This window comes from Durio zibethinus, chromosome 3, assembly GCF_047325235.1.
Source record: "Durio zibethinus cultivar Kanyao isolate XHJ-2024 chromosome 3, ASM4732523v1, whole genome shotgun sequence".
NCBI classification, from domain to species: Eukaryota; Viridiplantae; Streptophyta; class Magnoliopsida; order Malvales; family Malvaceae; genus Durio; species Durio zibethinus.
Window position 1 is genome coordinate 4,026,841 of NC_143164.1, and position 24,206 is coordinate 4,051,046.

The 24,206-nt window shown below is 30.4% G+C and overlaps 3 protein-coding genes across 7 annotated transcripts; 2 read left to right on the top strand and 1 right to left on the bottom strand.

Annotated features, from left to right (window-relative positions):
* The first annotated feature begins 6,166 nt into the window (after positions 1-6,166).
* LOC111301041 (putative thylakoidal processing peptidase 2, chloroplastic) lies at positions 6,167-8,911 on the top strand. 4 transcript variants are annotated; one of them, XR_002691459.2, is made up of 7 exons: positions 6,167-7,140; positions 7,227-7,295; positions 7,361-7,429; positions 7,576-7,662; positions 7,824-7,891; positions 8,080-8,330; positions 8,510-8,911. XR_002691459.2 is itself a non-coding variant. In XM_089758151.1 (6 exons), coding segments are annotated over exons 1-6 (978 nt in total). In that variant the 5' UTR covers positions 6,167-6,456; the 3' UTR covers positions 8,511-8,911. The 4 variants fall into 4 exon arrangements, 2 of the variants coding, with proteins under 2 accessions (XP_089614277.1, XP_022752297.2); XR_016340800.1 differs by having other exon boundaries at positions 8,514-8,911; XM_089758151.1 differs by lacking the exon at positions 8,080-8,330.
* A 4,908-nt stretch (positions 8,912-13,819) lies between these two features.
* LOC111315594 (nucleobase-ascorbate transporter 3-like) lies at positions 13,820-18,856 on the top strand. 2 transcript variants are annotated; one of them, XM_022917478.2, is made up of 14 exons: positions 13,820-14,242; positions 14,682-14,779; positions 14,880-15,056; positions 15,624-15,724; positions 15,893-15,968; positions 16,058-16,117; positions 16,199-16,383; positions 16,485-16,581; positions 16,807-16,893; positions 17,037-17,095; positions 17,531-17,622; positions 17,714-17,791; positions 17,887-18,047; positions 18,419-18,856. In XM_022917478.2, the coding sequence occupies exons 1-14, from the start codon at positions 14,098-14,100 to the stop codon at positions 18,632-18,634; spliced, it is 1,632 nt and encodes a 543-aa protein (XP_022773213.1). In that variant the 5' UTR covers positions 13,820-14,097; the 3' UTR covers positions 18,635-18,856. The 2 variants fall into 2 exon arrangements, with proteins under 2 accessions (XP_022773213.1, XP_089614278.1); XM_089758152.1 differs by lacking the exon at positions 14,682-14,779.
* Positions 18,857-20,361: 1,505 nt separating this feature from the next.
* Positions 20,362-23,612, bottom strand: LOC111315524 (putative disease resistance protein At4g33300). The gene is made up of 5 exons (XM_022917367.2): positions 22,853-23,612; positions 22,315-22,718; positions 21,868-22,223; positions 21,560-21,765; positions 20,362-21,385 (listed from the first exon to the last, which is right to left on the bottom strand). Exons 1-5 carry the CDS (start codon positions 23,520-23,522, stop codon positions 20,547-20,549), a joined length of 2,475 nt encoding a protein of 824 aa, XP_022773102.2. The 5' UTR covers positions 23,523-23,612; the 3' UTR covers positions 20,362-20,546.
* Positions 23,613-24,206: the final 594 nt, after the last annotated feature.

Sequence of the window (24,206 nt, forward strand, 5' to 3'; positions counted from 1 at the left end):
TAAACATGAGAAGCAACATAGTCGCGTTTATATATACAGTAGTACAGTGAAGAGGGTAAAGATTGTGTGCGGGAGGGAGCACTGGAGCGCAATAAGAAGATGCTTTGGTTTGGGGGTCAGTCAGGCAGTCAGTCAATAATCAAACGCAGTGTTTGATGAACCTGTTTTCTGGTGGGGTGCATTGTCTTGTTCCGGATTTTTCGGTTACCTGGGCCAGGAATGATTCACGCGATGTCAGGCGCGTTATGATTAAATTAACGTTGTTTTAACTTTTAAGCACCTCCTGCTTGAAATTCTATGATTAAATTTCTAACAATTAATTAATTTATCTTTTTAGAAATTATTTACTACAATTAATTTATCTTTTTGTCCAGATTTAATTCTCTTCAAAAAATTTTAAATGTGCATTATCTAATTTCGTCTTAATACAATAAAATATTTTATGTTGGTATTTAAATAAAAAAAAGTTATTTTTATATTAAAAAAATTATTTTCTTATCCAAATAGAACTTTGAGCATAAATATAAATACTTGAGAAAATTGTATTTTCCATATAAATCAAATGCTAATTGTATTTTTTAAAGTTTTGCTCTTTTATTGCCAAGCTGCCTTCATAATTACATGAGAATGAGATTTTTTTTACTTTTTTTTTTTTTGGTTATGATGATATCTGAAGGAATCAATGAAGCATGGAAGCAGAAAAAGAGAGAAAGATGCTTAATGTTATGCTAACATTTCTGATGAGTAATTCCATCATTATGTTCTTTTTCTTTTTTACTTTAACGGTAAAAATTATTGCAAAATTTAGCATAAAATTTTTTTTTACATTGGCAAATTGGTAACGTAGCACCTTTATGCCAGAAAGAGAAAAAAAAAAAAAAGTAGAGGAGTGTGAGAACATGTGTTGAAGAGCGCGTGGGAAAAGGGATAATGATCAGACAATGGTCCTACATTCATCGATGTTTGTGTGGCGGTAACTTTGAAAAAAGTGGAAATACAAGGGGCTAAAAGTATCAGATTTTACCGACACTACCACGTGCGACGGTCTTGCGTGGCGTGGGTCCAAATTGTTATTCTTTGATTATTAACCGCGCGTGAGAAACCTTTTTTTTTATTTATTTTTCTTCAATTTTTCAGCTACTAATAATTATATAACAGCATGCTTAATAATATTTATCATTTATGATAAGCATGCGCATATTTACCAAATTTACCATAAATATTATTAAATATTGTGAATATTTATTTATTAATATTTAATTAATTTATAAGATTATATATAAAAAGTGATATTTAACGTATTTAAATTTTAAATTTCTTTTTTATATTTCCAAAATGTAATATTTTTAAAGCAAATAAATTTATATATGGTTTTTCTTTAGTAGTACTAATATTTATTTTTTGAATAATTAACAAAAGGTAGGGAATGGACCTCACCCGCCGAAAGGAAATCCGGTGGTCGGCGCTGGTGCCTTCTTTTTCTCTTCCTCTTCCGTTTCTCGAGAATTTCTTATGGACACAAACTTTCTCTTTTTGTAGATGTAAATATTGAACTCAAAGAGATAATTTTGTCTCTTCTCAAATGATTTTAAGTTGCACATTTTAGTATTCGAATTTGAAATTTTTAAAATGATATTTATAAAATATATTTTATCTCATATAATCTAATATTTTCTCCAATTATTTTTTGCATCCCTACAAAACTATTTTTCACATAGATCACAAGTATAACATTCTCTCGTAATTATAAAAATTAAGATTCACTCTATGCCTATAGAGTCATATTGATCAACAAATTAAAAACTCTAACCTATTAAAAATACTTATTCATTAAAAAATTTAATTATCGAATAATTTTCTAACCAACAAATTTTATTAGAATTCAAATTAATTTTTAATTAAGATTTAAATCAATATCTAACATAATGTTTCATGAGTCCATGATTTCATTTTTTAAGTTATTCGCATTTGACAACCTAAAATAGATGATTACAAGTCATACATTTGATATAATCTCAATAAATAATTATCAATAAAATTCAAATCTAAAACCTCTTGATCAAAGATAATAAATCTTAATTAATTAAATTAATCACTTATTGATCATTTATTCATTGTTAGACAAAAGACAAAATCCACTTTACCTTAAATTTAGACATGTAACTTGACATATAAGAGGAACACCCAAAGGAAATGTTGGATGTTTGCTGTCCTTTTATAACGACTCATATAAGTCAAACCTCATTTAGTATAAACCGGCTTTATTGAATTTGAACCGTTCCCAGTAATATGACCACCGAATTTCTTGTAACAATCTTTTTTTCTTTTTTTTTATGGGTAATTAAATCCGATTGCTTTTACATTACATACTTCAGTTTCTAACAAGAAATATTACTATTTAAAATCATGAAGATAGTATAATCTTTTTTCCTGAATAAACAACAATTTTCTTTTAACAAATACGATAATAATGATAATAATTGCGTGATATATTAGTAAAAATTTAATAATTAAAAATTATTAAAAAGTTATTGAATTATAATTAAAAATTATCTAAAATTTATTTTAGGTTATAATTAATTAATCTTTCCAATATTTATTTACATTTAATTAAGTTTTTTATTTGAATAAAAATTTAATACCATTAATTTTTTTGTCAATTACAATAAAATTTTGTGACATTAATAAAATGTATAAAATTTGTCATGTAACGTAGTTAATATATATATATATATAAATAAAATAAAATAAAATATTTTTTCTTTTTTTTTCTCTTTCTTTTTTTGTAAGATTATTTTAAAATTTTAATTAATTATAATTTAGAAATTGATTGATTTAATTTTATCACATAATTAGATTTACCTAATTAAAGATTTAATTAAGCCAAAATAAAAAATTAAAAGTTTAATTAATTACAATAAAATGCCAAGAGTTTAAATAATTATTGATTTTTTAAATTTTTTTATCTTTTTGCAAATAATAATAATAATATAATACTCTCAAACTCTATAAACTCATTCTAAAAGTTTAATTTATTATGTTTCAAAGTTTAATTAATTTAATTTTATCACATGAATAGATTTATTTGATTAAATATTTAATTGAATCGAAACAAATGGTTATGAACTTAATTAATTGCAATAAAATTTCAGTAATTTAAATTATTATAGAAAATTTATTTGATTTTTTTGCAAAAAAAAAAAACTCTCAAACTCTTAACAAACGTGCCTATCACTTATCAACAACACCAGCACGTCGAGTTTCCTCCGGAAAACTGACCTTGTAGTTTCCATGTTCTCACAGAGTGACGGCTTGAGTCTTCTGTCCTCCCGATATCACATGGCAAATTGAATTAAAACTTCAAGTTTCAATTTCAAAGTTAAACTTTAACCGCTTGGGGTCGGAATTCAGACATGAAACATGCGTAAAGGCCATCACTTCATGCTACACCAGCTAGCCCAAGCCCACAACGGCTTGAGTCAAACCCAAAACCAATCTAGATAATGTCCCAAGGCTCATTGGCTATGGCTATTGAGGATTTGTCGTGTCCTAGCCCAACACATAGAAATAGAAGAGTGTTTGTTTCTGTTCTGTTTGTGGCTTTTGAGTTACAAAATGCAATGAATCTGGGACATGGGTAAAACACAGTTTCAAAGCTGCATACTTCCTGTCTCTTACACATTATTTTGGACATTCTGTTGAAGATTTCATGTCAAACCCATCTCTATAATTTTGCTTAAGAATTGTCAAAGAATTACTGTCAATCCGTCATCGTTTTTGAACCTTGGAAAGTTTAATAAGATGAGACGAATTATTCCTTCTTAATCTTTGAGAGAACAGGGGAAAAAGCCCCTCCATATACCAACAATACCAAAAAGGTAAATTTTCCTTAATGATGAATTAACATTTGATTCATGTATTGAGTGAGAGATAGCTAAAATAATAAAAAAAATCATTGAATTTTACGATTTTATTTAAATAAATCTTTATATTCTTATTGCATCCAAATAAATTTTTAATTTTTAATTTACTCCTAAATAAACTTTTAACATTTAATTTGTATCTAAATAATTATTTAAATTTTTTATTTGAAATAAAAATTTATTTGGATACAGATCAAAGTATAGTAATTTATTCAAATACAATAAAAATCTAAAAGTTTATTTAAAAAAATAAAATAGTTTAAGGATTTCAAAAAAAATATTTTAGCCTTCACTTTTTTTTTTTTTGCATTATTTATTATATAATGGCCATTTATTAACAATCCACAACTTGGTGTCTATTTCATTAATCTTACCTCAACTTTCCTTTTGTTTTTCTTAAATAATAACAATTAATATTATGAAAACACATGTCAAATTGTTACCTAAAAAATATATATTTACATGTTAACCGGATTTTTTTGTAACAATCTTATAAATTAATTTAATTTGTTGTATGTTATTAATTTTGTTTTATAAAGGAATAAAAGTAGATAATCTGTCAATTGGGAAGTTAAGAACTTAAATTAATTAAGTTTAAAATACACTTATTTTAATGTGACAATCTTTCTTTGAGTACGGAGTGGCCAAATTTGCACCTCTCTTAAGCTGAATTGATTGATTAACTTAAACAAATGATTTTTTAATTAAGAATTTAATACCACCTTTATCCTTTTTTTTTGTTCATATATTTTTTTAGATGTCTCAAAATTTTATCTTTTTTTTTTACATTTAAAACTCTTATTTTTTATATTTAAATTTTTTTATTTTTGATATTAAAAATCATTAAATTTTAATTTTAATATTAAATATATTAAAATTAAAATTTTTTTCTTAAATACCATGAAAATCAATACACGACAAACATTTTGAGACAGAGGGAGTACCGATTCGTATGCATTTACGTTACTAACTACATCATTGCCAAAAATGAATTATGCAATAAAATTCATTAAAAAATTTTAATTAAAATATTAAATATATTAAAGTAAAATTTTTTTTCTTAAATACCGTAAAAATCAATACATGATAAATATTTTAAAATGAAAAGAATGATAATTAATAGTAATTATTATTGTTGAATCATATTAAATTAAATCATATATAACTTAATAAAGACGTAAAAACGAATTCTGCACAAAAATCAATTAGTTGTATTTAGATTATATTTTAATATAAAACAATTTTATTATATTGATAATTTATTTTTAATTAAAGAATATTAAAATATTATTTATTTAGATAAATAAATAAAATTATTTATATTAAAAGCTTATTTAAATAAAATTAATATTAAAATTAGTCATTTACAATCCTATTTTTATACATATTAAATATAAAAAAATAAATAATATTAAGTTATATATTTAAATACATTTAAATAAACAAAAATAATATGACCATTAAAAAAACAAAAGCCAAACAAACAATCTCCTGGATATGGAAGCAAACTAACGTAAAAACTAACCACCGCCGCCTCCTATAAAGTCTGAGTCCTGACCGTTCTGTTTCACATCATTGCCAAAGACGGATTCTGCAATAAAATTCATTAAAAACTTTTAATTTTAATATTAAAGTTAAAATTTTTTTCTTAAATACTATAAAAATTAATATATGACAAATATTAAAAAAAAAACAATTCATAGTAATTATTATTATTGAATCAGATTAAGTTAAATCATATTTAACTTAATAAAATAGTATACGCTTACGTTTTAACATAAAAAAAAAATTTTTGAATATTTTTACGTCACTCGTTATATCATTTTTAAAAATAAATTTTGTATTAAAATCATTTATTGTATTTAGATTATATTTGAATATAAAAAAATTTTATTATATTGATAATTGTTTTAAATTAAAAAAAGTAAAATATTATTTATTTAGATAAATAAATAAAATTATTTATATTAAAAACTTATTTATATTTAAATTAAAATTAAAATACTAGTCATTTACAATCCTATTTACATACATATTAAATATAAAAAAATTAAATAATATTAATTTATATATTTAAATATATTTAAATAAATAAAAATAATACGACCATTAAAAAAAAAAAAAAAAAAAAACTAACAAACAAACAAACTGGTATCTAGATATGGAAACAAACAGGTCCACTACTAGTGTAAAAACTAACCGCTGCCTCCTATAAAGTCTGAGTCCTGACCGTTCTGTTTTACAACGTTGTTGAGTTTTTGCTTCCCAAAAATTACTTTCCTGCTCTCACCCCTGAGCCCGGTTCTCTCCTCAGAAGAGCCAAAAAAGCTCAGGACTCTCCGCCCTCTCTTCGCTTCCCTTTCTCTTCCCCTGGCCTAGCCCAGCCCTCCAATTCCCCGCTCTCGTCTCTCCTTCACACTATTGCTTACTCGAAGATGGCTTTCATTTGCCTTTAGGGTTTCTAAGATCAACCCTTTTAGTTTGCGAACCCAGTCTGGACCGAATCTTAATCTAACTTATCCAATTCATCAACATGGCTATCCGCGTCACCTTCACTTACTCCGGCTACGTTGCCCAGAACCTAGCTTCCACCGCCGGCTTCCGTCTCGGGTCTTTCTCGTCCCGACCCGTCCAAGAATGCTGGCTCCGGTCCCGTGTACTTTCCCCCAAACAAAAATCCGAAGTCGACCCTTCCCCTCCTCGTGCTTTCCACTCCTCTGCTGCGGGTCTCCGTAACCCACGGTCGAGCATGTACTCGACCCTCGCCGCTGATATCCTTAAAGATGGTTTTAATAACCCGATTATCGTTGGTTTGATCTCGCTGATGATGAGGTCAACGGCTTACGGTTCTTGTTCCTCGGCTACCACTTTGGGAATTTCGCCTTTTAAAGCTAGTTCGATTATCCCTTTCTTGCAGGGATCGAAGTGGCTGCCGTGTAATGAACTGGCTGCTATGGGACCGGAGAGTAGTGAGGTGGATAGAGGAGGAACAAGCAATGATGATCGCAATCTGAGCTTGGATTTGGATCCCAAAGCGTTAGGTAAAAGCAGTTGGATTTCGAGGTTGTTCAATGTTTGCTCCGAAGATGCCAAGGCTGCTTTAACTGCTGTAACCGTTAGAATACTTTTCCGGTCGTTTTTGGCTGAGCCAAGGTCAATTCCTTCAACTTCAATGTACCCTACCCTGGATGTTGGCGACCGCATTTTGGCTGAGAAGGTAAATTTTCTTCTTCTGATTCACCTTAATCGACAGTAAATTCGATATTGTATGGTTAATTTTGTTTCTTTTACTGATCTCAACAGGTTTCATATTTCTTTAGAAAGCCTGAACTTTCCGAGATTGTTATATTCAGGGCACCTCCTATCTTGCAGGTAGATCTTCATATTTTCTCTTTAAAGCTCTAAATATTTGCTGATGGTTTTATTTCAATATGTAGGAAATTGGGTACAGTTCAGGCGATGTTTTTATTAAAAGGATAGTTGCTAAGGCTGGTGACTGTGTTGAAGTAAGATCTTAAGATTTTGTAATTCATTCTGTTTAACATATAAGGACTTTATTCATCTTCATTTTTGTCCGTTTATTTCACGTTTATTTCACTGTAAGATGTATATTATTTACCTTTTCTAACAGTCCATATTAAATTTGTGGTAGGCTTGTGATGGAAAACTGTCAATAAATGGTGTTGTTCAAGATGAAGATTTTGTTCTAGAGCCATTAGATTATGAAATGGAACCAGTGGTTAGTCTCTTACTTTGGACTGTCCTTCTTTAGTCTTTTGTGTATTGCGCATTTATTCATATCTATTTGTTTATCTGGTTCTTCATCATGCTTGTTACCTGGTTACTGAGTCGATCACATCGGTTAACAGAGTTTATGATTTCTTTTGGGTGATTTTGCAGGTTGTGCCTGAAGGTTATGTTTTTGTGTTGGGAGATAATCGCAACAACAGTTTTGATTCCCATAACTGGTAATTCTAAAATTTAATTTCCACTAATAATTATTCGGTTTCAGAATGCATTGAACAAGTTGTGAAAGCAAAATACGCAACCCGTTTTTGGAAGCTTGTGAACAGAATCTATAATTGGTGTCCCCTTTTATTTTAGGAATGTAATCTCTTATTTTTGACATTTTGTTTCCAATTACGTTCTTTTACAGGGGTCCACTTCCCATCAAAAACATTGTTGGTAGATCTGTATTTCGCTATTGGCCTCCTTCTAAAGTTTCAGATACTTTATTTGATCCACATGTGGGGAAAAATGCTGTAGCAGTTTCTTGACTACTGAGATAACTTAGACTTTTACTTGATTAGGTGGCTCATATTGAGCATCCATGAATATTCAGCTCTATATTCATGTCCCTGGACATGGTTTAGGATTGACAATCATGTCTGATTATCATGTCCATTGGTATGTATCTTTTTGTGATGGCCAACTGTTGGCCACTGACACATTTTTTCCTGTAATCACATTGTCAAATTTACTTTGATAAGGATTTGGAAGAACCAATAAAAGAAAATTGAATGAAATCTCTGTTATCTGATGCTTTGTCTTATTTTGATGCTTAAATCATTCTTATTGCATGCTAGAAAGTGGGCTGCTCTTATCAAACTGAACTGAAATGAGAATCCAAGGTCTTAAGGTGGTTGATAGCAAAGATGGGCGATTGTTTAACGTGAAGCAGATGTATTCTGTCAGATTTGATGGTTGGAGAAAGATGGAAGCTGGAGGGCAATATTTGGGCCATTGGATTCTCAATTTTGGTCAGCGGAGAGGCATTGAAAGTAGAAAGGGAAGGCTACTGATTTTCACCAACCATATTTAAGGCCTGTGAATCTGAATCTAGGTTTTTTTTGGTTTAATCTTCATGCACTCCAACCGTAGTTCAGTGTTTGAACTTTATTTTCTTATATAATAGAATAAAATGTGGTAATTCACATTCTTGTTCTGTTTATTATTGAACAAAAATGGAATGAGCATTGTTTAGATCATATTGTTTCAATTATGAGAATGATTGAATTTTATCAACAAGGTAAGGTTTGAAGGCGAATAATTTTGTTTTCCACGTTTTTGTTTCCACATTCTTTCTTTTTCCATTTCTTTTCCTAGCCATGGGGGCTTGACCTTTATATTTTAGAGGAAGGGGAAAAAAAAAGGCCTATGAAATAACATTTGTGAAATTTCATAGGCATGGCACAAATGTGTTGCTATTACCTTCCAAAATAAAAGCTGAATGTCTTGATTGATCCTATTCAAATAGTATTAAATTTTCCTTTTCATCAGCCTTTCAGATTCAGCATACATAAAAAAAGGTCAACAATACCATCTTCAATGACTGCCAGGAAGTTAAAAGCTTAAACCAATCTTATTGGTTCACGCACATGTTTCTGAGTTTCAGAAGAAAATTTTTGTTATGGCCAATGTCAACTCCATAGAAAATGACCCAACCCTAGCCCTCGTGGTTGAAAAATACAGGAATTTCAGTTTCTTATGCTCCTTCATAACGTTATCTAGAGTCTGGAACAGGGTATGAAGCCTACGCACCGAGTGGTACCAAAAGACAACTACCAAAGTATGGTATCGATAAAAAATCTAATATATATATATATATACTAAAATTTTTCTTTATAATGATAGATAATATATTTTTTAATTTTAGACTCTTTATCAAAAAATAAATTTCAAATTTTATTTAATTATCCAAAACTTTTAAAATTTAAAGGAAAAACTAATTTAGATTTAAAATAATTAAAGGGATAAAATTATTATTTTTTATTTTGGTAAAATTTTATTTAAATAAATAAAATTAACTCTTATTTTTTATTTATGGATTAAATAAATTTATTTAAAAGATTATTGGTTATCCAAATCTTTCTAAGATATATTTATTTGAAAATTTTAAATTATCCAAACTTTTTCTTTTTACTTAAACAAAAACAGCTTTATTTGTCAAATACACTTTTAAATATATCTTTTTATTTTTAAAATTTAATTTTCTAATAATTAGTTATATATATAAATCTGGACATCTTAAATAGCCAAATAGCTAATGAAAAAGCATAATTGTTCTTGATCAATAATTAGTGTTACACTTGGAAATGCTTATATTTTTGTTACCTTTACAATTAAAATTATAGTATTTATAATTACAAAGTTTGCCCGTAGAATATAAAAAACTTCACATACCATTTTCAATTAGGACAATAATATATATTTTTTTATTTTTTTAAATTAATTTTTTATATATATATCTTAAATTTTAAAAATATCAAATATAATTTTATCTTAATAGATTTCATAATAATCTTTTTATTATTTAAAAGGATCAAAATTAATCTCTTAATAATTTATACATGATTGTTTAATATCATTCTTTAACATCAATTTGATTTTTTTTTTTTGTCATTGTTCTTCATTTTTGTGTTACCTCATTTTCTTTTTATATTAAAAAGTGAAAGTTATAAAAACTTTTTTCTTATTCTTTCTTAATTAATCGTTTCTGATTTACCGGCTCTTATCTCTTTTGATGAAAAGGAAACAACAATATAATCAAGATATTATAAAGTTAATTAAAATTTTATATTCTTAATCTTTTAATCTTTCTCAAATATTTCAAAAATATTCAAATTTCAAAGTTAGAAGTAATTAAATAATATCACCGTGTTACTAATAGAAAAAAATTCCTTTTTTAAAGCATTTATTATTATTTTTAGATACTTATATTATGTACACAATCTTTAACTTTAACTTTTTTTTTTATATATTACAATATGTAAAGTTACATAAATATATATATTCTTATATTTTGTAGGTACTGTGTATAGACTATTCATTTAATTAGGTAATATTTTTTCTTTCAATTGGCTTTCTTTTTCATATATTACAAAGTGCAAAGTTATAGAAAATATTTTTTCTTTTATTTTGTCAATATTATCTATAAATTTTTTTTTCTTTATATTTGACTATTTACTCAATCAGGTAATTTTTTTTTTTAATTTAGGTTTCTTATACTATGCAAAAACACTTTCATTAATAGTCTGTTTGATTACATTGATTTGAATCTACTATTTATATCAAAATATTGTTACAAATAACAAGAACTAATTGATTTTTGAAATCATATTTTATGTATATAATATAATTAGCTCATCAATTATGTATAAAAATTTGTAATCTGCTATTCTTATTCCTCTTCAAAGTCATAACATTTTTTTATTTATTTATAAAAAGGTTAGGATAAACCGAAATCCAATTTGATTTTATTCTTTTTTATTTTTCAAATCAAATATCATTTAGTAAGCACTTGATTTTTTTTAAACATAATTTAAAAAATTAAGAAGTGTCCATAAATTTGGTGGCATCTAATTGTAAACATTTTTAAATTTAGATTCTATTTCAAGTTTGACTCAAATCACCTATTCAATTTATATTTATTATTAAAATGTTAAAATTTTATAATATTAAATATATTTAAAATTTAAAATTAAATAAATTATTAATATAATAATATTTTGAATCTATACTTAAAAAGTTATGCATAAAATCATAAATATAACCTATAATCCAATTAACGAATAGGTCTACTTCCTAATAAGGTTAAAAAAATTATATTCAATTATGGTTCATTTTTTTTCTTTGCTTAAATTTTGAAAAACATTCATTAATCAAACATGAATATGAATTTAAAAATACATATTTTTTAAATTTGTTTTAATTAGTTAAATCAAATTAAATTTATTTAACTAACTTTATAAGATTTAATTGATATAAAATTATATATTTTTCGTATGATAAATAATATCATCATACATAAAGTGTATGAGATTATTTGGTAAAAAAAATTGAAATTAAAAAAAATAATTTGTGATTTTTTAAAAAGCCTTATAATTAACCATAATTTATAGGATTTTTTTATTGTATTTTAACTATAAATTAATTTCAAACATAAATAATTAGATATATATGATTTTGTCTTTCTTTTAAATTTTAAAAAATTGAATAACTAATAATTTTTTAAATATATTTATTTGATAAATAACATAAAATTAAAAATGATCTTACAGGTTATCATGAAGATAAAATTTTTTACACATATAAATTATTTATGATTACCTTAATAAATAGATAACAAATAATTAAATTAAATGATAAATAATTTTTAACTTACAACATCACAAACTAAATCTCCTCAAATAAAAAAAAAGTTTCAATTACAATTGAATAATAATTAAAAATAAATTCATAAAGTAAGATAATTCGTGCATTACACGAATAATAAACTAGTATTATATAAATCAATCAAATTGGTTCAATTATTATTACTTGTAAAAGTAATAATCCACCTTTAAAGGTGGAAACGTAATTATCAATGAATCGAAGATTAGATGTTGAATAATGAGATCGTGTTCATATACTTTAATCGTTTTATGGTCCAAACACAAGAAGGATCAATGATCACGTAGCTATCGAAAAAGTTGTTGGTCTGCTAGTCGGCTTAGTTCCATTGGTTTTTGATTCGATAATGGCTAAAAAAGCTTTGATTTGACAACTCAATTATGCAAAATTTAGCCATGGAATCATAGATTAGATGGACCCTTTTTAAACCATTCAAGAACAAACACTGTCTTTCACCCACGGGAAAAAATTATTTATGGTACGATGCAAGTTTTAAGCGTTGATTCTTCAACTTTTTCTTCTAAAAATAGTTGTGTTGGCCTAAAGTAAGTGGTTGATTGGATCCATAAAACAAACATCCTAGGCGAAAATGTTAGACTTGTGAACTTAAAATAAATAGTGAAGAACACAAAGATTTGACAAAAGGTTTCAAATGTTGTTGTTTTTTTTTTTTTTTTTTTCTTTATTTTCAAAGCATCATTGCTCTTTCTTGACATATATTTTAGATGGATGAATAAAAAAGAAAATTAAAGTAGTGTTTGTAGACTATGAAATATGAGTAGCAGTGTATCTAAAGTCATGCTAGGGTTAGACAAGAAAAAAATGAATCAATTTACTTGTCAAATCTCAAAATTATTAAAAATTGTAAGTATTGAAATTTAAATGTTAAATTTGTTAAATGTTTTTTTTTAATTATAATTATATACATAAAAATAAAATTTGAGTTTAGGGTCACATTTTTTTAATTTTTAAAATTACTTTGGTTTTATTTTTTTTTAGACTTCTAAAAGCTGAAAACCAAAACTATCAGTTAAATAAAATTACTTATCTTAGTAAATTTTCTAAATAAAAAAAAAGAATGAAATTTCATAGGCATGGCACAAATGTAATTTTCAACGAAATTGAAAGCTAAATTCGACAAAAAAATATAGTAAAGATCTTTTAATATTGTCAATTATTTTTTTGTATCAATTGATATATTATTATAATTGACGGTTTGAGATTGTAAGTTTAAAAGAATTTATATGCATAATATTTTTTAAATTGATAAATAATAAATTAAAAATTTTAAAATAGATTAAAATTTTCCAAAATTTTTATTTATTTATTTATATTTAATTAAATTTTTATTTAAATAAAAGTATTAACATTATTAAATAAAATCTTATATGACATAAATAAAATTAATAAAAATTTGTCATTAATATAATTAATATATATATATAAAAATTAAATAAAAAAAATTTTCTTTATGCTTTTTCCTCAATCCTTTAAAAGTTCAGTTGATTGTAATTTAAAGATTACTTAATTAAATTTTATTCATTTAAAAATAATAAAAAATAAAAAATTTAATTAATTACAATAAATTATTAAATTATTATTGATGAACATTTTTGTCCTTTAACCCAAAACAAAAACAAATTTGTGTATTATATTCTTCTCGAAATACGACAAAGTCACAAAACTTGTAATACAAAGTTCCAAATCCCCTTTAGCTTTTACTTGTTTCCAGTTTCCTCCTCTTGTCTCTTATCTCTGTATTTCAAAGTTTTCTTAAAGGAAAAAAGGAAATTGAATGAGCTGAACTTGAACTGGCTTTCTTTTGTTTAATCATTTCTGTTTTTTTTTTTTTATTTTGCGTTGGTGATTTATTGTGAGAACGGTAAGGGAAGAGAAAGAATAAAAGGGTAGGAATCTCAAAATTTTATAAGCTCTCTGTTTCAAGTGAAGAAGAACAAAAGGGTATTAACCGAAAGGCAAAGCAATAAAGAAAAGAAAAAAGATGGGAGAAACAGATCATCACCACAACCCACCTCCACCGCAAGTGGTTACACCACCGAATCTTGCGCTTTCAAGGGGACCTACTTGGACTCCTGCTGAGCAACTCCATCAGCTTCAATACTGCATCCACTCCAACCCTTCTTGGCGTCAGTTTCTCTTCTTTATTTGCTCTCTTGTCAAGTATTTACCGTTTGTTTTATCAGAAAGCTGACTTAAGTAGAAGATTTTATGTTAAAGCCAGTTGCTTGCTTTTTAGTTGGTTGTTTTTGCTTAGATGATGAAGTTAATAGATCAAAGGGTTCTCTTTTTAGATTTTTCCTTTCTAAAAAGTTTTAAGTTACTTTTGAATATTTTATCTTTATGGGTTCTTTTCATTAAATTCTTTGAAGGACACCTATGTATCATTTGTTCTGATTCTCTTTCGATTTGTACATTTTAATACCTTTTTTACCTAAACTAGGATAAGTTTGTTGTTTGTTTCTAGTAGCTGAATAACTGGCTTTAGTTCAACCACGTAACTGAATCTTTTTCCAGGATTGAAATCTTATGCAATTAATCTCACAGTATCAACTTGTTTTATAATAGGTCAAGCTGTTTTACTGGCTTTCCAACACTACATTGTGAATCTTGGAACTACAGTCTTAATTGCAAGTAATTTCGTGCCTCGGATGGGTGGGAATCATGTATGTTTAATGACCCGTATAGATAATTTGAATACAGAAAAATTTTTTTTATGGGATTGATGGTCTTTTTATATCTCAATCCTTTGTTGACAATGAACAGGGTGATAAAGCCCGGGTCATTCAAGTGTTGCTGTTTATGTCAGGCATTAATACTCTGCTTCAAACGCTTATTGGCTCAAGGCTTCCCACAGTGATGGGTGCATCTTTCGCATACACCTTACCATTGTTGTCGATAATCAATGATTATACAGATGAGGCCTTCACATCTGAACATGATGTATGTAAACTTTAGTAAGACATAAGCAAAAGTAATATGAACTTATAAATTATAAAGGTCTTTGCTCTGTAATTAAGTTGGGACTATTCATCGTTTAGTAGGTAGATGTAATATAAATATTGTTGTTAGGTTTTATAAGTTATAGACTTCTACTAGTAATGTCATGGTTATGTGTTTTGCGAATGGTCTTGACCTGAACATAGAACTGTTGAACCAAATGAGTACTTCTTGATGTCAATATGCCTGCTTTGCATAACACACATTTTCCATCCCAAACTTGAACTTTAATTCATTTTTCTCCAATGCCCTTTGAGAAATGGTTTTAATTTGTCTCCACTATTTTTGTTCTTTCTGATTAGATCTCAGATATCTCCCAAAAATGTTACTTATATTGGGTTATAAGCTACAGCATCCTTGGTGTTCTAACGTAGTATATATCATATAACTAAGTTGATGTACATGTTCAATAGATTTGCTCATTGTTGGTGTACTCTTCCTATATTCCCTTGCTCATTCTTGGCTATGACCATATTACTTAATGACTATTATTTGGGTGCTTGCTTGCAGCGGTTTGTTCGTGGTATAAGAACCATTCAAGGGTCACTAATTGTTTCTTCCTTTGTCAACATCATCCTTGGGTATGGCAGGGCATGGGGGGAGTTGACAAGGTAATAGCTAATGTAGTTTTGAGTATCAATTCATGCAACCTATTTTATTTATTGTTTGCAGCTCCTTGCCCGCTCCTCAGTTATGGCTTGAGATGTTTGTTCAGTAAATTATCAAGTTTTCATCACTGATTTCTCTAATAGCTTTCCCTTTAATCTCTTTCTCTCTAGATTCTTTAGTCCCTTAGTTGTGGTGCCAGTGGTTTGTCTCGTTGGTCTTGGTCTGTTTGCAAGAGGTTTCCCATTGGTAATTTTCTTTAAACGTTTCTGTGCTTGGTTGGGGCTGATAATATACTGATACAAACTGCTCTTTGATGCAATGCATTTATGAGACAGCTAGGTAACTGTGTGGAAATTGGCCTGCCTATGCTCATTCTGCTGGTTATTTCTCAACAGGTAATATAAATTACTCTGAGTGTAACGTCTCATACTAACATCCTTCTTCATTAAATTGACTAAAATACTTGTTTGCTGCAGTACCTGAAGCACCTTCATTCAAGGGCCCATCAAATACTTGAGAGGTTTGCTTTGCTTTTCTGCATTGGAATTATCTGGGCTTTTGCTGCTATCCTCACTGTCTCTGGTGCTTACAACAATGTCAAGACTACCACTAAACAGAGTTGCCGCACAGATCGATCTTACCTACTGTCATCTGCTCCATGGTATGGTTATGATGTGCTTTTCTCCTTGTTTGATTGAGTTATAATTGATTTTGCAAAAGTCCTCCTTTTTGTGACTCATTACTTCATGTTATTATTTCTAGGATTAAAATTCCATATCCATTTCAGTGGGGTACTCCTATATTCAGAGCTAGCCATGTCTTTGGGATGATAGGTGCTGCACTTGTTTCATCAGCCGAGGTTTAGTCACTATCTTAGAGGATTTAATTCTATTTAGTATTTTTATTTCATAAGTTTGACATTTTGGTTTCACTCAATCCAATTTGAAACTTTAGTCTGCATCAAGCTACATAGACTTTGCTGTATTTTAAGTAGCCTTAAAACATTTTTTATGTTCATTTACCTTGTTCTGATAAATCAACTGCTAATGAAACTTTTCTAAACTATCTACGATTTTGAATGCAGTCAACTGGAACATTTTTTGCAGCAGCTCGCCTTTCTGGTGCCACAGCCCCTCCGGCATATGTACTCAGCAGAAGTATTGGCTTGCAGGTCCTTCCTGGATGGCTGTGCATTTTTTTTTTTGGAACTTATTCATCAATCATTTCTCTAAAATGATAAACGGTAGTCCTGAATCTTGTGATTTTATTTTGTCAGTGGTGAAGATAACTCAGTCATCTTGGTTCTAAATGCAGGGTATTAGTATGCTGCTTGAAGGGCTTTTTGGTTCTCTTGTTGGTACTACAGCATCTGTGTAAGGAAGCATCGGTTTTGTAAAGAGAAGTTCCATTCTAAATAGAGTAGTTATTAACTATAAAAAACCATTACTGATGGGCAGCACCATATTTTAGAAAGGGTAAACTTCACATACACCCTTTGTGGTTTGCAAATTTCTTACTTACACCCATTGTGGAATTTTTTTTTTCACCTATAACCCTGTGGTTCACTGCCGTTACTAGAAAAGAACGGCGTTACAAATAAAGGTGAGGATAATTTTGTAATTTCACTAAAATCTGCTTGATTTTTAATGCCGTTACTCTCTTCTGGTAATGGAAGTGAACCATAAGGTTATAACTGAGAAAAAAATTTTCTTAAAGAGTGTAAGTGGGAAAGTCGCCAATCACAAAGGGTGTATGTGAAGTTTTCCATTTTAGAAACTTTTTTCAGTCTCATCCCAATGATATTGCAGTGAAAATGTTGGCCTTCTGGGACTTACACATATAGGAAGCAGAAGGGTGGTGCAGATTTCGACTGCTTTCATGATATTTTTCTCCATATTTGGTTTGATTTTTTTTCACTTATTTTTGCATCTAAAAATCTGCCCTATATTTATCATGTTGATACTTGATTGCATTACCTTACGTTCTTTCAGGAAAATTTGGTGCATTCTTTGCCTCTATTCCATTGCCAATATTTGCTGCCATATACTGCATTTTATTGGGCATTGTTGGTGAGTGACTCTATAGTCATGATAGTTTTTGTATCTGATATCCTATTGTTTCTTTAATTGGGAATTTTCCTCCTTTCTTTTCCCTCTTGATGCAGCTGCTTCTGGGATCACATTCATACAATTTACAAATAATAATTCCATGAGAAACATCTATGTTTTGGGTGTCTCTCTATTCCTTGGGCTATCGATTGCTCAGTACTTTTTACTGAACACAACTTACGACGGTTATGGACCAGTTAGAACAAATGCTAGATGGGTAAGTTATGTACTGCGATTGTTTTATTCTCCATATTCTTGTCACAATCTAGTCAATTAGAAACTAATGTATGGAACAAGGGTCTGAAGAAAATAACTAAACTCGAACAGAAAACAGGCATGCATAATCTTTACAGGTTTACATTAAGATAGGGAAGAGGATTCATCATGTGAATCACATAATTTTACCTGATTATAGTTTCAAATTCCTAGCTGATGGTCTGTTACTGTGATTTAATTGTGATAAATGTTCGAAATGTTGGTCGGTTTCCATTAATTTACCCGATTTTGAGACGCATTCACAGTTGGAAATATATTTTCTTGTCTATTTGCTTCATCTGTCTGATACACATCCACTTACACTCCATGCAGTTTAATGATCTATTGAACACAATCTTCTCATCACCTGCAACTGTGGCGATCATTGTCGGGACTGTCCTTGATAACACACTAGATCCGAAACATGTGGATGATAGAGGAGTTCCATGGTGGAAACCATTCCAACACAGCAAGGGAGATGCTAGAACCGAGGAGTTCTACAGCTATCCCCTCAGAATAAATGAATATATCCCCACCAGGTTCCTCTAAACATAGAACATTGTTTGTATATTAGTTGCAGTACGGTCATGTTTCATGTTTATATGCAGGAACTTTGTGTTAAATCATTTACAAAACTGTCACAGTTGGTCAATGTGCGGAATTTTAATCTTCTACCGCCATAGTTATTTTCTTTGCAGTTTAGATTGTCAAGTATTGTAGCTTTTCATGGTAGGCAAGTAGTGAAATAGATGACATTTTATTTCTTATTGATATTCAACTGGGTGAGAAAATAAGAGGGAACTAGTGAAAATAGTTATCCTACTTTTATCAAGTAACAGTTCCTTGGTTATTTGGAAGAAGAAATAATCTTCTTGAGAAGTCTTAAAATGAGGCTTTGAGATCATATTCTAATATCTTTATTTCCCTGTGTTGAAAGGAATGGGAACAAGTGAAAAAAATGGGCTTCTTTCAGCAGTTGGCTTGATTATGAATCTTGGAATGAAATTTCAACTTTTGTCACGATTTAAATTTTGGTCGGTGGAGAGTCCAACACTTTACCAACAATTTACGCGACTATCATCCTGCTTATAACTTCATTTGATTTAATTATCATTGCTTTGAACAACAAATGCATCCCAATAACACCGGAGTTGCTTACATTTTATGCTAACTTGATCTCAATTCACTTCGCTGTTTAGTGATGCCCACCTCCAAGAGTTGATCAAAAAGTTGAATAACGTGTATTTTTTCTTGAAGTTGCAAAACTTGAGAGTGATTTATCACTTTCTTTTGATCTTTTCAAAACGTGGAGTGGTGGCAAAAGCAACATCAATTATCATCTACAGAACTTCTAGAGCCGCCTTAGTATAACAAAGTGGGGGTCATTGTGGGATTTCTTAGTCAAGGAAGACTTTGATTAATAATAACCAGTTAGGCCAAAATAGTTTAAAAAATGAATGGCTTTCTACTATTCCATCACACTAACTCATGTTTTTCATCACTGATGACTAAGACGCAAAATTTAACTGAAAATTATTAATGGGTTTTGGTTTAGATTGTCAATCATGGATTTGTGAAGTACTTTAAGTTCATTTAAAACAGTATAAAAAGGATTGAAGTGTGAACGCATTTCATGCTTCATTGCCTAGCAGCTAGCATAGCGACAAGAAATCTATGAGAATAACTGGGGAAAGCAACGGGCCAAGCCCTCACTCTGAGGTAGATTTTATTTTGGAAAATCTAATTTGTGGGATCCACGCGTTTCTATCTCTTCACTCGTTTTCTTCCCTTATGAAAGGGTCTTTTGCCGCTTTTGTCAGTTGGACTCTAAAGTAAGCAAACCGACAAAAAGACTTGATTCCATCTGCAGAACAGATGATTTTTACTTGATGAATGCGTTGTGAAGATTTTGCAAAACAGGGTTTAGGATCAGGATTAAAACGAGGAATTGAATTTGTATCCAATCCTTTTGCGGACAATTATGGTCAGAACTGGTCTACATTCATCGAATTGATAGAATATTCCAGTCCTAACTATTGGAACCATGCACGAAAAGCATGGTTCCCTAAGCTATCCACTAATGCTTCCTAGCCGCCTATCACTATCTTAGATGATAACATAATCCTCAATCATGGCGTAACTTTTATACATTGCTGGGCCTCTTCTTGACTTGACAAACAAAAAAATTGTTACCCTTTGTTAGAAAGGACACAAGGTTTTCATATAATTCTAATATTTGTAACTGATTCTACAGGAGAAATCGGTGCACAACAATGTTCAGAGCCAGGATCCAACAAATTTATTAAGTCATGAGCTATCTTACATCAAGAAGCCTGAGAAAGTCATAAAAGAGGCAGTAATATAAAGAATGTAATCCACCAGCACCAAGTCTAACAAACATTGCAATTATTAAAATTATGTACATTAATATTAACATCGACAGCCAGATACCCATCCTGTTTCAGCCATTAAGCCAGTCCAAACTGTACCAATTCTCTGCAACTTGAACATGAAGGTCTGGAATGACCTTCTTCACATTTTTCCAACTCCCAGAAACGTCATCATCACATACAACTCGACGCAGTGACTTCAAGTTCGAAAAGGCAGCCGACGTTGGTAGATTCAGATTCAGCGAACACTCCCTCATGTCTATCTTTTCCAGGCTTGTTAATCTACCTATCTCCTTAGGTAGGCACCTCAAGTTAACGCATTGTGAAACGTCAAGGTATTTTAACCCAATTAGCTCGCCAATGCTGGAGGGGAGCACCTTAAGTTCTGGACAAGCATACAGCCTAAGTATCTGTAGTTTCTTCAGCATACCCAAATCAGCAGGCAATTCACATAATCGGTGGCAGTTGGTTACGCTCAGACTGTGAAGTGAATTCACCTTACAAATGCTTAAGGGCAGCTTAACTAAATCACCACAATGATCAATTATGAGCTCTGATAGACGAGGGAAGATCTGGGGCATGTCTAGCACCGATGGATCAAAGCTATTATTAACCTTGCATAGAACCATAGATAGTTTCCGCAAGTTCCTCAATGGAACAGTGGCATTGGACAACTGAGGAACGGACACTTTTTCAAGCCATAGGCTCCGCAAATTTGCCAGATTAGTAAAAACTGAAAAATTCTGAAGCGTCGCCTCAGTTGTACCATAATTTATCACAATAAGTGCCCTAAGCTTGGGCATATCATCTATGAAAGGAGGCAAGAAGTATTCATTGGAGGAAAAATTCACAACGAGTACTTCAGCTTTAGGGAACTCCATGCGGAACCAGTCCATTTCCCTCATTTCTCCTGTCGTCAAGTAATGAAATTTCAAATATAATAAGCAAGGACAGTGGGACAGCAAGATGTATTGCAAAAGAAATACTAAATAAGTTTCAGAATTGTTAGCTATGCTGGTTTTAGTGGAGGTAATACTACAAACTTATTTAGTGCAAAGCAATTGAGAACAAGTGATAATGATACCTGTATGAACTGAAACAATCTGAGCATTGAATGGCTGATCTGTATTTCTTTCCCATTCTCTAGGAAGATCTGTATCTCTTCTAGGCATAAGTAACTGCTTTCGCTCATTCACATCTCCACGATTGCTTAGATGAATAGTAAGATCCCTCAACACATCATGCTGAGTAACACAGATGTCATAGTAACTGCTATAAGCATCTCCAGCCCTATCCAGTACAATTCAGAACACAAAAATCAGACGTCTCAAGTAACAAAAACCAACCCAATTTACTGACTTCATTAACAATAAAGAGTCTTGAGTAACATACCTTGCATCTTTCACCAAAGTGAGTAGGTTCTTATCCGCAAGTTCAACAAGAATAGCAAAAGCGTCTTCCTCATCGATGTCATGAATTTCAACCCACATATTTATGAGAACATCAAGGGGAATTTTCTTATCTTCTGGAAACGATCCCAGATCCAAGAAGCATTCCTTAACCTTCTTGTTCAAGTACTCCACGCTTATTGCCATCCGCTCAAGCAATTTGTTTTCGTGAGACTCGCAAATCGGTTCTCCTCGAGATAACCTATTCTTCGCACTAACCCAACACATTTCAGGCTGGTCTCGCAAAGAAGCTCCAATCACTTTAAGTGCCAAAGGAAGTCCTTTACATTCATTAACAATCTGTCAAATTCAAACTTTCATAACACCATCAGCAAAGATAAAAAGTAACCAGTTACCGAGCTCGGAGAAACAAAAAGAAGATCATCGTTACCTGCTTGACCAACGTCTCATTGGCAGTAGGAGGAATCAATTTTTGCCCGAAAGCAGAGTGGCAAAACAAGGACATTGATTCATCTTCCTTCAACAACTCAACTTTATAAACTTCATTAACAACACTTGTTGGGAACTTAAACCTCGAAACTACCAGGGTTTTGTACGTTGGTATCCTGAAAATCAGTTGTTCGAGTACGGACAACGACCAGACATCGTCCAAAACAACCAGAGTTCGCGGTCCACTTCCCCACTGACACTGTAAATTCCCTGGTGGAACACACAAGTTATTACTATAACCCATGGCCTCATTTCCTGTAATAAATCCCCATATTTTCGCCCTCAATTGTTCCAGATCCGGTGATTGTGATACAGTTAGAAACAAAATTCTGTTGTTGAAGTAACCTTTAAAAAAAAAAAAAAAAAAAAAAAAAAAAAACAGAATAGATATTATTTTCATAATCGGCCATTAGCAACAAAAAAGAAAAAAAAAAAAAAAACTTGCTTGATCAATTACTTAGATCAAGGAAGAAGATTACTTCGAACTTGATTGTCTCTACAAAGTTCATTAGCCAAAGTAGTTTTTCCTGATCCGCCAATGCCCCAAATTCCAACAACGTTTAAATCATCTCTTCCGATAATCATTTTTTTAACCTCGCTTTTCCCTAAATCCAAACTAACACCACCCAAGATTGCCAAACTAGCCTCCTCTTCAACTTCCATTCTCTTAACTGCTTCTTCCACCCACCCTCCACCTCCAATCTTCATTGAATTGAGTCTTTGCTCCAACCGGCCTTCCAACCGGTCGAACCGCTCCATCGTTTCGAAACGCATATGGTGCACGTCAGCCAGTAAGTGAGCCTGCATCGGCCCGCTCACGAACCTCGCGACTTGTTTCTCTAACTTCTCCATCTTCCTGGCCAGCTGGAGGTTTTTGTAGACGTTCCAACGGCCGGAGGCGAGGACTTTTCGGGCCAATTCAAGGCCGCCACGTAGGGTCTCGGAGAAACGGTCGAGTTGAGATTGGCGGAGGGCAGGGAGTTCGACGCCGGAGTATTTGATTTCGTCGATGATGGGAAGGAGTTCATGGATGCTTGTTATGAGATTGTCCGCACTCGATTTGCAGAGGCAGGACTTGCGGGAGATGGTGATTAACTGTTTAAGAAGTTCCGTTGCGATTTCTCCGGCGAAAAAGTCGTTAAACGCCATCGTTTTTGGTTTAATTGGCCAGCAGCGTTTCGTGAGGTATTGAGTACAGAGTTAAATCCTAAATGGCGGTCGCTAACCAAATTGCTGCACGGTTCGGCTGCCTTCAGTTACTGTCTTTTAAAAACGTAGCATTTATGTTAAAAAAAAAATAATTTTAAAATAGGACGTGCAATTCTTTTTATTTTTCTATTTTTTTTCCCTATTACACACCTTGGATGCATGTAATTAAATTTTTCTCTTTTTTTTTTATTAAAAATTTTTCTGTCAACTTAAAAAAAAAAAAATTCTGTCAATTGAATATTAATTCAAATCTTATGCATATTAATCAAAATTTTAAAAATTACAAATTAAAAAAAATTTATTAAAATTTTTAAAAATTACTAGTTTAAAATGTTTAAATGTTAAAAATAAATTTATAAATTAGATAATTTTCTATTTTTGGTTTATTTAGAAAAAATATTAGGTACTTTTTTTGAGTGCTAAATGTTTTTGAAGTATTTGAATCTTATATTATTAGTATCTTAATTAATAATAATGTTTTATTTATTTTATTTTAATTCTAAAAGAGAAAATTTGAGAAATTCATAAATTTGATCATTGACATGAGAATTATTTTTATGGGGGAGGAGGGATTGGTCAGGTGTTGATATCTATTGATATCTTCAAAATTGAAGTTCTTATATC